Genomic DNA, 14087 nt, shown 5'->3' with positions numbered 1-14087 from the left:
ACTAGCTTCTCTTTTGAAAGAAGGTATTAACATTCATCACATCAGCATCATAACCTAGTAAACCCAAACTAGTCCATTTCTCTTCATAATCAATCAAAAAACATTGGGTAACTCATGCTTTTATTCATTTACTTTGGGGATAGGACTATTGGTAAATCTTATCTAATAGATTAATTTATTATTTTTATTACTTCCCTCCTATTTATTACTTGACAGACAAAAGCTATTCTTGAAAAATCTTCACAAAATACATTTCTACATTTCCCTATATCTAAATACTCATTTATATTAACAAGGTTTGAGCAAAGAAATGTATTTTCTTAATAATATCAGATAGGTGTTTTTAAGATATTAGCTACTTGACTCGATGAAGAAGCATTCCATTTATCAGGCTTAGAAAGTTTATAACCTTTTTATACCAAAATACTGTGATGTGGAATATTAATGTCTGGGGTGGATTCAAATGATGTTATGTGTATATATATTCCTTAACTTTTATTTTGTTTTATTTGTAGAGTTGTGCCTTTTATTGGGGATTCACTTCTTGGATTGCCTACTACATTAATCATCCACGGTATACACCACCATGTATGTAGAATTTCTTCTTAACTACCCCCATACTAAATTGCCAACATCAAAACTCTGTTCTAAACTACATAGAAATGATGCATGACATGGCACACATAAATGAATAAGAAAATAATGAAAAAATATAAATTTGAATTGCTTTCACACATAATCCATTAAATTTTTATGTAGGATTAGAAGATCAAATTTGACTGACATATTTTGATTTATTTTCTCTCCATGGAAACTGTAGCAAAAATATAAGTTGATTATAAATCTCAAAAATGACAGATAGTAAAATGAAAAGGTAAAGGTAAAAAAAAAATCCACATAATCACATAATTATGTACAATAAACTGTCAGGAGTTTTTAAATAAATAATTGTTATTTTTTAAAATATAATTCAAAAAGAAAAATAAAGGCTTTTTTTTTTCCCTTGTGACATATTGCTTCCTATAACTTTATTAAATGTCTTATCCCTTGATGCAGATGAACCAGTTTAGTGCAATGCACACTGTAATAAAACCTAAACCCTTATTTCCTATTCTTGGGGGAGAAATACATGTCCTGATCAAAGAATTACATTTTTTTAAAACTTCAGTGGACCTTTCATCATCTTTTCCTGTAGTCCAAAAGGCACTCATAGCAGATCCTTTGTATTATATATTATGTATTATAATACACATAGTATTATATGTGATGTTTCACACTTAACTGAGAGTGTTTTGTGGTCAATTTCTACTTTTTAAGTTTGAAAATAAATGAATATAAATTATGTATTCAAGCTTTATTTTAGATTTTATAAAACAAGATAAACTTAAAGATGTTAAATTAATATCCTTACTTGAAATAGTAACACAGAGAATTACATTATTCAGAGTTTTTGCCAAAATTCAGCAAATCTACTTCAGCCAACAGAGTAAATGATTTCAGTGTTCAGAACTTTAACTCTGTAAACAGATGGGAATACCAGATCACCTCATCTGCCTCCTAAGAATATGCAGGTCAAGAAGCAACTTGACTGGTTCAAAATTGGGAAAGGAGTATGGCAAGGCTGTATACTTTTACCCTGATTATTTAACTTCTATGCAGTGTACATCATGCAAAATGCCAGGCTGGATGAAGCACAAACTGGAATCAAGATTTCCAGGATTTTAAAATATCAATAACCTCAGATATGCAGATGACACCACTCTCATGGCAAAAAGGAAATAAAAAGCCTCTTCATAAAAGTGAAAGAGGACTGTGAAAAAGCTTGCTTAAAACTCAACATTCAGAAAACTAAGATCATGGAATCCAGTCCCATTTCTTTAAGGCAAATACATGGGGAAACAATGAAAACAGTGACAAACTTTTTGGGTTCCAAAATTACTGTCATTGGTAACTGCAGCCATGAAATTAAGACTCTTGCTCCTTGGAAGAAAAGCAAGAGCAACCCAGAGCATTTAAAAAGCAGAGCCATTATTTTAGTGACAAAGGTCCATCTAGTCAAGGCTATGGTTTTCCCAGTAGTCATGTGTGGATGTGAGAGTAGTACTATAAAGAGGCTGAGTGTCAAAGAATTGATGTTTTTGAACCATGGTGTTCAAGAAGACTTTTGAAAGTCCCTTGAATAGCAAGATCAAACTAGTCAATCCTAGAGGAAAACAACCCTGAATATTCACTGGAAGGACTAATGGTGAAGCTGAAGCTCCAATACTTTGACCACTTGATGCGAAGAGCTGACTCATCAGAAAAGACCCTGATGCTGGGAAAGACTGAAGGCAGAAAGGGGATGATAGAGGATGAGAGGGTTGGGTGTCTTTTCTCACTGAATGGACATGAGTTTGAGCAGGCTCCGGTGAAGGACAGGGAGGCCTGGTGTGCTGCACTAAGTGGGGTCACAAAGAACTGGATATGACTGAGCAACTGAACAACCAAATACTAACCAACGAACTATGAATATGAAAGGAAAAAAATTCCCCAATCTTGATCTCACAAAACTCTGATATTTTAAAATGTTTTATCTGAAAATGTGCTTTCCAACTTTAGAATATGAACAGAAAAATAAATAAATATATTGTTGATTCATGGTATTTAAGAAAAGAAGCCTCTGAAAATTGCAGCATTCATATATATGATGCAAAATAATAGAGGTTAACTGTGCTTAATGTGTGCAAAATACTTATGGAAAATTTATTATTTGGCAAGAACTGTAAAATCGCTATTTGTTTTGTAATTAGAAATAACATTTGAGGGTTACGTAGAATCAAGAGGAAAGGGAGTGTGTGTGTGTGTGTGTGTGTGTGTGTGTGTGTGTGTGTGTGTGTATGTATATATATAATTATGGGTGATTCACATTGATGTATGGCATAAACCAACATAACATTGTAAATTATCCTCCAATTTAAAAGTACAAAAAATTTAAATGAGAAAAAATATCATTATGTAACAGTTAATAATCCCCATTATATATTAGAATACTAAGATGCTAAAGGCTTAATTTTACCATGCATAAGACTTTATAATAAATATGATGTAAGTAGGATTCCAATTCTGTGAAGATATATAGAGCATTACAATAACTATGCCAAATGGAGAGTGAATATCATGTATAGGCACTGCATGCTTTGCATGGCTCTGATATGCATGTATTTCAGTTCTTATAGTTCAGTTAAATAATACCAGCCCCTAAATCCACACTTCAGATTTCAGTTACCACACATGTGAATTGCAGATGATGCTGTGAAAGTGGTCCACTTAACATGCCAGCAAATTTAGAAAACTCAGTCATGGCCACAGGACTGGGAAAGGTCAGTTTTCATTCCAATTCCAAAGAAAGGCCATGTCAAAGAATGTTCAAACTATGTCACATTTGAACTCATTCACGTGATAGCAAAGTAATACTAAATTTTTTTCCAAGCCAAACTTCAACAGTACATGAACTGAGAACTTCTAGATGTTCAAGCTGGATTTAGAAAATGCAAAGGAACCAGAGATCAAATTGTCAGCATCCATTGGATCATAGAAAAACAAAGAGAGTTCCAGGAAAACATATACTTCTGCTTTATTGACAATGTCAAAGCATTTGACTCTGTGGATCACAGCAAACTGGAAAATTCTTAAAGAGATGGTAATACCAGACAACTTGACCTGCTTCTTGAGAAATCTGTATGCAGGTTAAGAAGCAACAGTTAGAACTGGACATGGAACAATGGAGTGGTTCCAAATTGGGAAAATAATATGTCAAGGGTTTATATTGTCACCCTGCGTATTTAACTTATAGAGTAAACACCATGAGAAATGTCAGGCTGGCTGAAGCACAAGCTTGAATCAAAATTGCTGGGATTTGAAATATCAGTAACCACAGATATGGAGATGACACCACCTTATGGAAGAGAGTGAAGAAGAACTAAAGATCTCCTTATAAAAGTGAAAGAGGAGAGTGAAAAAGCTGGCATAAAATGCAACATTCAAAAAGCTAAGATCATCACATTTGGTCACATCATTCATGGCAAACAGATGGGGTAAGAATGAAAACAGTGACAGATTTTATTTTCTTGGGTTCCAAAAGCGTTGCAGATGGTGATTACAGCCATGATATTAAAGAACGGTTGCACCTTGGAAGAAAAGCTATGAGAAACTTAAACAACATATTAAAAAGTGGAGACATTACTTTGCCAACAAGATCTGTCTAGTCAAAGATATGTTTTTTCCAGTAGTCATGTATGGATGTGAGGTTTGAGCTGTAAAGAAAGCCGAAGAACTGATGCTTTTGAACTGGTGTTGGAAAAGACTCTTGAGAGGTTCTTGAACTGCAATGAGATCCAACCAGTCCATCCTAAAAGAAATCAGTCCTGAATATTCATTGGAAGGACTGATGCTGAAGCTGAAACTCCAATTCTTTGGCCACCTGATGCTAAGAGCTGACTCATTGGAAAAGACCCTGATGCTGGGACAGATTGGTAGAAGGAGAAGGAGACGATAGAGGATGAGATGGTAGGATGGCATCACTGACTCGGACATGAGTTTGAGCAAGCGCCAGGAGTTGGTGATGGACAGGGAAGCCTGGGGTGCTACATTCCATGAAGTCACATAGTGTCAGACAGGACTGAGCGTCTGAATTGAACTGAGAAAAATCCTCAACTTCTTAAATTGATAGCTTCTTGGTGTGCACTGATTGCTCTAACAGAATACAACACATTGGCTTAATCCAGAAGAATTATTTCTCACAAATATTCAGCCTGAAAAGTCCAAGATCAAGGTGCTGGCAGGTGGGGTTCTCTAGTGGGGACTCCCTTCTTGATTTGTCGATGACTCCCTTATCAGTGACTGCTCACATGGCAAAGAGCAAAAGCAAGCTTTCTGGCATTTCTCAAAGACACTAGTCCCATCACAAGGGCCCTATCCTCATGACCACATCTAAACTTAATTCCCCAAAGTTCCATCTCTAAATACCATTTTATTAAAGTGTATGGTTTCAACATCTATTAGGGGACACCATTAAACCTATAGCAATAATGGGCTCCCTACAATAATTAGCTCATGTCCTTGGAATTATCCAGGCCAGAATATTGGAGTGGGTAGTCTTTCCCATCTTCAGGGATCTTCCAACTCAGGGATCAAACCAAGGTCTCCAGCTTTGCAGTCAGATTATTTACCAGCTGAGCCACAAGGGAAGAGTACTGGAATGGGTAGCCTATCCCTTCTCCAGCAGATCTCCTCACACAGCAATTGAACTGGGGTCTCCTGTATTGCAGGAGAATTCTTTACCAACTGAAGTTATCAGGGAATCTCTAAATATCAATATATCAAAATTTATGGCTTCAACATCTAACTATTAGGGAGCACCTTTAAGTCTGTGGCAATAGTGGTGTGGGCCTAGGATAATTAACCCACATTGAAGCCTAATAATGGGATCCAACAGCTCTAACTTTGTCATATGATTATGACATTTGTTACATTTAATTTTTCCCTCAGAATTTCACTTTTCTGCTTTAATCTACAAAAAGATCTACTCTGCATTCATTATATCTGGAAAAGATGTTTGAAGAGTGATTCTTTCCCTTTTATAATGTTTGCTTAGAGCTTAAGGTTAAACTTTTTGATTTTACATTGAAAATGAAATTAATGAAAAAGTTGCCCAGTCCTGTCTGACCCTGTGCAATCCCATGGACTATACAGTCAATGGAATTCTCCAGGACAGATTATTAGAGTGGTTAGCCTTTCACTTCTCCAGAGGATCTTCCCAACCCAGGTATCAAACCCAAGTCTCCCGCACTGCAGACAGATTCTCTACCAACTGAGCCACAGGGAAAATCCAATGCTGTTCCTCCAAAGCAGGACTTCTCTACACTATCTTTTTTTTTTTTATTCTTTATTGGAGTATAGTGATTTGCAACATTGTGTTAGTTTCTGCTATAAGGCAAATTGAATCAGTTATACATATATCCACTCCTTTTCAGATTCTATGCCTATAAATGTCATTACAGTATATTGAGTAGAATTTCCTGTGTTATACAGGAGGTTCTTATTATCTCTTTTATATATGCTGCTGTTGCTTAGTCGCTTCAGTTGTGTTAGACTCTGTGTGACCCTATGGATTGTAGTGCTCCAGGATCCTCTGTCCATGGAACTCTCCAGGCAAGAATATCAGAGTGGGTTGCCATGCCCTCCTCCAGGGTATCTTCCCAAACCAGGGATCAAACCTGTGTTTCCTTCATTGCAGGCAAATTCTTTACCCTTGAGCCACTAAGGAAGCCCCTATTTTATACATAAAATGAAGTAAAAGTTGCTTCTTGAGACCCCATGGACTGTAGCCCGCCAGGCTCCTTTCCATGGAATTCTCCAGGCAAGGTTCTAGAGTTAGTAGCCGCTCCCTTTTCCAGATCTTCCTAACCCATGGGTCAAATCCAGATATCCCACATTGCAGGTGGACTCTTTATCATCTAAACCACCAGGAAAGCCCAAGAATATTGGAGTGGTTAGCCTGTCCTTTCTACAGCAGATCTTCCTGACCCAGGAATCAAATTGGTGTCCCCTGTACTGCAAGAAGATTCTTTATCAGATGAATTGTGTATATATTAATATCAGTCTCCCAATTTGTCCCTCTCCCACTTTGCCCTTTTGTAACCATAAGCATGTTTTCAATTCTGTGACTCTATTTATGGTTTGTAAATAAGCTTATACGTGGAAACTTAAAAAAAAAGAAAAGGTGGTACAAACTACATTATCTTTGAATGAGATGAACTAAATCTGAAAACATAGACAAACATAAGAATTTTTGAGTGAGAAATTTAAAGCTAGATATTTAAAATCTATTCCTAAATCAGCATTGAATCTGCAGCTCAATTCCAGAAAAATAAACAATGCAATCAAAAAATGGGCCAAAGAACTAAATAGACATTTCTCCAAAGAAGACATACAGATGGCTAACAAACAGATGAAAAGATGCTCAACATTACTCATTATCAGAGAAATGCAAATCAAAAGCACAACGAGGTACCATTTCATGCCAGTCAGAATGGCTGTGATCCAAAAGTCTACAAGCAATAAATGTTGGAGAGGGTGTGGAGAAAAGGGAAACCTCTTACACTGTTGGTGGGAATGCAGTGTGGGAGATTCCTTAAAAAATCTGGAAATAGAACTGCCTTATGACCCAGCAATCCCACTGCTGGGCATACACACCGAGGAAACCAAAATTGAAAGAGACGTGTACCCCGATGTTCATCGCAGTACTGTTTATAATAGGCAGGACATGGAAGCAACCTAGATGCCCATCAGCAGATGAATGGATAAGAAAGCTGTGATACATATACACAATGGAGTATTACTCAGCCATTAAAAAGAATACATTTGAATCAGTTCTAATGAGGTGGATGAAACTGGAGCTTGTTATAGAGTGAAGTAAGCCAGAAAGAAAAACACCAATACAGTATACTAATACATATATATGGAATTTAGAAAGATAGTAATGAAAACCATGTATGTGAGACAGCAAAAGAGACACAGATGTATAGAACAGACTTTTGGACTCTGTGGGAAAGGGAGAGGGTGGGATGATTTGTGAGAATGGCACTGAAACATGTATAATATCACATAAGAAATGAATCACCAGTCTAGGTTTGATGCAGGATACAGGATGCTTTGGGCTGGTGCACTGGGATGACCCAGAGAGATGGTATGGGGAGGGAGGTGAGAGGGGGGTTCAGGATTGGGAACACATGTACACCCGTGGCAGATTCATCTTGATGTATGGCAAAACCAATACAGTATTGTAAAGTAAAATAAAGTAAAATAAAAAAAAATACTAACATTATAGAAGAGACTATGAAAAAAAGAGTAAAGATGCATATAAAAACTTTTTCAGCCAAGTATTTAGAATCTTATTAAATAATTATATTTAATGAAAATAAACAAGCATACTAATTAACAAGTTAGAAGTTATTTTAGATTAAAACACTGTAATCAAACTACGTGCTGTGTTAAGTTCAGATACTTAAGAGTTGCAGAAGATTTGAGCCAATTTTTGTACTATTTCCCTTGAAAATTTTCTGTAAAACCTGAATGCTTACAATATAATGTAACCTTTCATTTAACCTCACAATTATAAAAATGAAAGAAACAATGATTATATTTTTATGTGTGTCTGATTTTTTCATCATATTTTTCTGTACTTTCACTTTTTATATGTTCTTTTGACATTAGGCTGGCCAAAAATTTCATTTATTTTTTCCCATAAGATATTTGTAGTCTGCTTAATTGTCTTTAACTTCATTCAAAACAATTCTGGTAGTTATATTTTATTATGACAGCTGTCATTACAGTGTGCAGTTTTTTAACAAAATTACTTATGGAAATTGGGGAATTTTTATGTAGCTTTTTAATATTGAAGATGGAACACAAAATGCAACATTTTTGGCACCTTTTATGTTATTATTTCAAGAAAGGTTAAAATACAACTGAAACACAAAAATTGATTTACACCATGTATAGAGAAGGTACTGTGACTGATCAAATGTGTCAAAAATGGTTTGCAAAGTTTTGTACTGGAGATTTCTTGCTGGACGAAGCTCCATGGTTGAGTAGACCAGTTGCAATTGATAGTCATCAAACTGAGACACTAGCTGAAAAAATCAATGGGAGATAGCTGATACATTCAATTTACCCAAATAAAGTGCCAAAAATAATTTGCACCAACTTGGTTATGTTAATAGCTTTGGTGTTTGTATTCTACATAAGTTAAGGGGAAAAAAATCTTCTTGACTGTATTTCCACATGTGATTCTTTATTTAAATATATAGAGAAACACTCCATTTTTAAAACAAATTGTGACAGGCAATGATATGTGAATACTGTGCAATCATGTAGTACAGAAGTGACTACGTAGCAAGTGAAAGGAACCATCACCAACCACACCAAAGATCGGTCTTCATCCAAACAATGCGATGTCATGCATATGGTGGGATTGAAAGGTTCTATTATGAACTCCTGAAAAATCAAATGATTAATTCTAAAAAGTATTCCTCCCAATTAGACCACCTGAAAGCAGCACTTGATGAAAAGTGTCTGGAATTTATCAGTAGAAAATGTGTAATCTTCCATCAGGATAACATAAGACTGCATGTTTCTTTGATGACTAGGTGAAAACTGTTAAAGATTTACATCTGCCATATTCACCAGATGTTGCACCTCTGGGTGTCCATTTATTTCAATCTTTATAGAATTCTCTTAAGGGAAAAAATTCTATTCCCTGTAAGGCTGCAAAAGGCACCTGGGATAGTTCTTTGTTCAAGAAAATAAAAAGGTTTGGGAAGATGGGATTATGAAGTTTCTTGAAAAATAGCAGAAAGTAGTGGAACAAAATGGTGAATATGATGTTCAATAAAGTTCTTGGTGAAAATGAAAAATTTGTCTTTTATTTTTAACTTAAAAATGTGAAGGAAGTTTTTGACCAACCCAATACATACTCAAGTATTTAATTCAGGATATTTTTTTTATTTACTACAAACATGATTATTAAAATTTTCTGTTATTTTTATGTTGTTATAATTTAAATTATTGTTCTTTGCCCATTGTATCAATTATTTTATTCACTTCTTTCTATATTCTCTGTACAAATAGTTTCACATTTTTATAGCCTTATTCTCAATAGATTTGACTGCATAAAATACATAACATCTGCATATTTACACACATTAACTTAAATGAAAAGCAATCTATTGGTATGTATTTCCAACACACATACCATTAGGAATATCATTTTACATACTTGAACAATGCTTGAAATAAATAAGGAAAATATATTATCATAATTGAACAGCCCAATGGCAAGAACATTCTAGTAACTACAAACCAGAATGCATGTGTACAGGAAACTTAATAAATATATAAAAATGTTTAGTCTCAAAAGCACTCAAGAAAAAATGACCTATGTTTTGTCGATCTATATGTGAAGTATAATACAAATTATAAAAACATTATAGACAGTTTTAATGGTATCTAATATTTTTTCTAGAAAGCTTGTTTCAAATTACATTATCTACAACTTATTTGGGGAAATAAATATAAAAATATTTTAAAATTGCATTCTTAGGTCCAATACCTTTTTATCACATCGTTATTTATTCTCACTAAAAATTAAAACAAAGCATATCTTGATGCATGAATGGTTCTGAACCCCTCTCTTCTGTGTTAACATCTATTCACTTTTTAGATAAAAGTTCAGATATGTATTCAAAGTCCTCCCTGATCTTCCTGATTACAACAAATCCCTCCTTTTAGCTTTTAAATTAAATATTAAATAGGTCCTCCTATGCAATATTTATAATATATTTAATATAATTACATTGTATTAATACATATATAATATTCATATTGTTTTATGAACTACATTATAAAATATGATGCAATTTCTATCATACCTTTGACAATGAATGTTTATAATATCAGAAAATTCTATAAATACATTCTTATGTTAAAAAATCCAAGATTCAAAATGAGTAATTACACTACTGTGTAATTTGTAGATACGTTTACAAAAATAAACACAATTTATTTGGTTGGTCAAAAAGTAGTTTCCAATTTTTCCATAAGATGTTACTGGAAAACATGAATGGATTTTTTTGGCCAGTCCAATACATAAAACTAGAAGAAATGCAACTATTAAATAGATAATGAGCTTATTAGAAAATGCCATTTGCATTATTTTCTATATTCAAACTTGTCCAGTATAAACAAGGTGAATGTAGAACTCTGCTTTAAATTCCATTTTGTTCATTACTCTTCAAGATTTGACAAATTATGTAAAGTACATATATGTATATATATTTTATCAAATGGTGAGAAAAATAGTATTTGCTCCATGTATTTGTTTTCATGTTGAAAATATATAAAACACTTAAAATACTGTCTGTTGGAAAACATCAATGAAAAATAAAAATTATTATTTTTAAATTTATTTATTTTAATTGGAGGCTAATTACTTTACTATATTGTACTGGTTTTTGCCATACATTGACATAAAAAAATATTAATATTAGCATTTTTCTTTTTATTGTTGAACATTAAAAAGATAATACTATTGATTTCATTTACACACTAGGTCATACTAATGTCCTTTTACAGTGACAAACAAGTGGTTTCCCAAGTGGTCTAGTGGTTAAGAATCCATCTTGCAATGCAGGGGGCACTGGTCAATCTCTGGTCTGAGAAGACCCCACATGGTGCAAAGCAACAAAACCTGTGTATCCCAATGACTGATCCTGTTCTCTAGAGCCCTGAAGTCACAACTGCTGAGGCCATTGTGCCTAGAGCCTGTGCTCTGCAACAAGAGAAGCCACCACAACAAGAAACCCCCACACCACAGCTAGAGAGAAGCCTGTGTACAGGGAAGAGGACTCAATGCAGCCAAAAATAAAACTAAATTAATTCATTAAGAATTAGTGGCAAACAGGATAGATCAAACCTGCTTTTAAAAAGTTTAATAATAAAATTACGAATAGACTCCATTTATATTCTAAATATCATTAGGTCACTAGAAGAAAAGTGTATGTAGAAAGCAAGAATATTACCATCTCTGCAGATTGCAAAAGTATCATTCCAAAAGCTCAATTACATATCACACAGTGCTTTCAATTTAGAGGGTAGTGATAGTCAGTAAATCTTGCCTGAAATATGTCTACAGTTTGTAAATCCAAAAAATAAATGTTGTTTATCTTTTTTTGCTTTCTAGCATTTGGATACAGGCAAGTTGCAGTATCTGCTATCAATTTTCTGGTATGTATTATTTATATTATTTGCTATTCATGCTCTAATCATGGCATTATTATGAATTCAAATAGACTGCATTTGAGAATTTGTCATATAGAAAATATGATTTATTTTTACACATATACATAATGGGATTAAATGAAATAAATCAAATAACTTCCCATAATCAAGTCATTACTCTCTAAGTGTTTTATTTAAAATGTTCTACTCATCTTAACTCAGCAGTGGCCACAGGACTGGAAAAGGTCAGTTTTCATTCCAATCCCAAAGAAAGCAATGCCAAAGAATGCTCAAACTACTGCACAATTGCACTCATCTCACATGCTAGTAAAGTAATGCTCAAAATTCTCCAAGCCAGACTTCAGCAATACATGAACCGTGAACTCCCTGATGTTCAAGCTGGTTTTAGAAAAGGCAGAAGAACCAGAGATCAAATTGCCAACATCCACTGGATCATGGAAAAAGCAAGAGAGTTCCAGAAAAACATCTATTTCTGCTTTATTGACTATGCCAAAGCCTTTGACTGTGTGGATCACAACAAACTGTGGAAAATTCTAAAAGAGATGGGAATACCAGACCACCTGACCTGCCTCTTGAGAAATCTGTGTGCAGGTCAGGAAGCAACAGTTAGAACTGTACATGGTACAACAGAATGGTCCCAAATAGGAAAGGAGTGTGTCAAGGCTGTATATTGTCACCCTGCTTATTTAACTTCTATGCATAGTACATCATGAGAAACGCTGGACTGGAAGAAACACAAGCTGGAATCAAGATTGCCAGGAGAAATATCAATAACCTCAGATATGCAGATGACATCACCCTTATGGCAGAAAGTGAAGGGGAGCTAAAAAGCCTCTTGATGAAAGTGAAAGAGGAGAGCAAAAAAGTTGGCTTAAAGCTCAACATTCAGAAAACGAAGATCATGGCATCCGGTCCCATCCCTTCATGGGAAATAGATGGGGAACCAGTGGAAACAGTGTTTAACTTTATTTTGGGGGGCTCCAAAATCACTGCAGATGGTGACTGCAGCCATGAAATTAAAAGACACTTACTCCTTGGAAGAAAAATTATGACCAACCCAGATAGTATATTCAAAAGCAGAGACGTTACTTTGCCGACTAAGGTCCATCTAGTCAAGGCTGTGGTTTTTCCTGTGGTCATGTATGAATGTGAGAGTTGGACTGTGAAGAAGGCTGAGCGCTGAAGAACTGATGCTTTTGAACTGTGGTGTTGGAGAAGACTCTTGAGAGTCCCTTGGACTGCAAGGAGATCCAACCAGTCCATTCTGAAGGAGATCAAGCCTGGGATTTCTTTGGAAGGAATGATGCAAAAGCTGAAACTCCAATACTTTGGCCACCTTGTGAGAAGAGTTGACTCATTGGAAAAGAATCTGATGCTGGGAGGGATTGGGGGCAGGAGGAGAAGGGGACGACCGAGGATGAGATGGCTGGATGGCATCACGGACTCGATGGAGGTGAGTCTGAGTGAACTCCGGGAGATGGTGATGGACAGGGAGGTCTGGCGTGCTGCGATTCATGGGGTCACAAAGAGTCGGACACGACTGAGCGACTGAACTGAACTGAACTCACCTTAAAGGATGATTAGAATTATGTGAAATACAATAAAATTTGGGAAAAAATTAAACTCAGTTATTCTTCCTGTTATCTTCACATTTCAGTTCAGTTCAGTTCAGTCGCTCAGTAGTGTCTGACTCTTTGTGACCCCATGAATAGCAGCTTCACATTTACCAACTTACAAACTACTAAGAGCAAAAAGTTTTACAAGTCTACCTGATGATCAATCAAAATGCTTTGGCTTAATTGTTAAGTAATTCTGAATGAAAATAAAGTCTATTTTTGTGAATGAAACCGGGCTCTTTACTAATTGTCCTCAGTCCAAGTCTTTAGATCATTCTATTTAACTTAACATATGCCTTACCTGAAGCTGATATTAATAAATCTGATTACAAAAGATTCTTCATAATTTCTGAAGTGCCTTAATTACTGTATTAGGAACATAGTTAGTTCTGCATGTCATATATTAATTCCATGCTTTTATTCTTCACTCGTATTTTCCCTCATTCTTGCCCGTAATAGATTAACTCACTCTGTTCCTATCCCTAATACACTGATTAACTCACATGATTCACATATATGACAAGATCCTTTGTGAAGTTTGTAGTGAACAACTTATACCCCACCGTTTCATACAGGCACAAATTGAACATTTACCTTTGTAAAAAAGCTCTCTTATGAACCTCTATATGTGTG

At 35.0% G+C, this 14087-nt stretch overlaps 1 protein-coding gene across 1 annotated transcript in view; it reads left to right on the top strand.

Moving 5' to 3' along the window:
- The window catches only part of TECRL (trans-2,3-enoyl-CoA reductase like), a 150931-nt gene that overhangs the window by 94296 nt on the left and 42548 nt on the right, over positions 1–14087 (top strand). Inside the window, exons 7-8 of the mRNA XM_052642112.1 lie at positions 516–588; positions 11780–11823. Of these exons, the coding sequence (XP_052498072.1) occupies positions 516–588; positions 11780–11823 (117 nt within the window). The remainder of the gene's footprint in view (positions 1–515; positions 589–11779; positions 11824–14087) is intronic.

Source organism: Budorcas taxicolor, chromosome 6 (genome assembly GCF_023091745.1).
Source record: "Budorcas taxicolor isolate Tak-1 chromosome 6, Takin1.1, whole genome shotgun sequence".
In the NCBI taxonomy this organism is placed as follows: domain Eukaryota; kingdom Metazoa; phylum Chordata; class Mammalia; order Artiodactyla; family Bovidae; genus Budorcas; species Budorcas taxicolor.
This window is presented reverse-complemented; position numbering and strand designations above follow the sequence as displayed.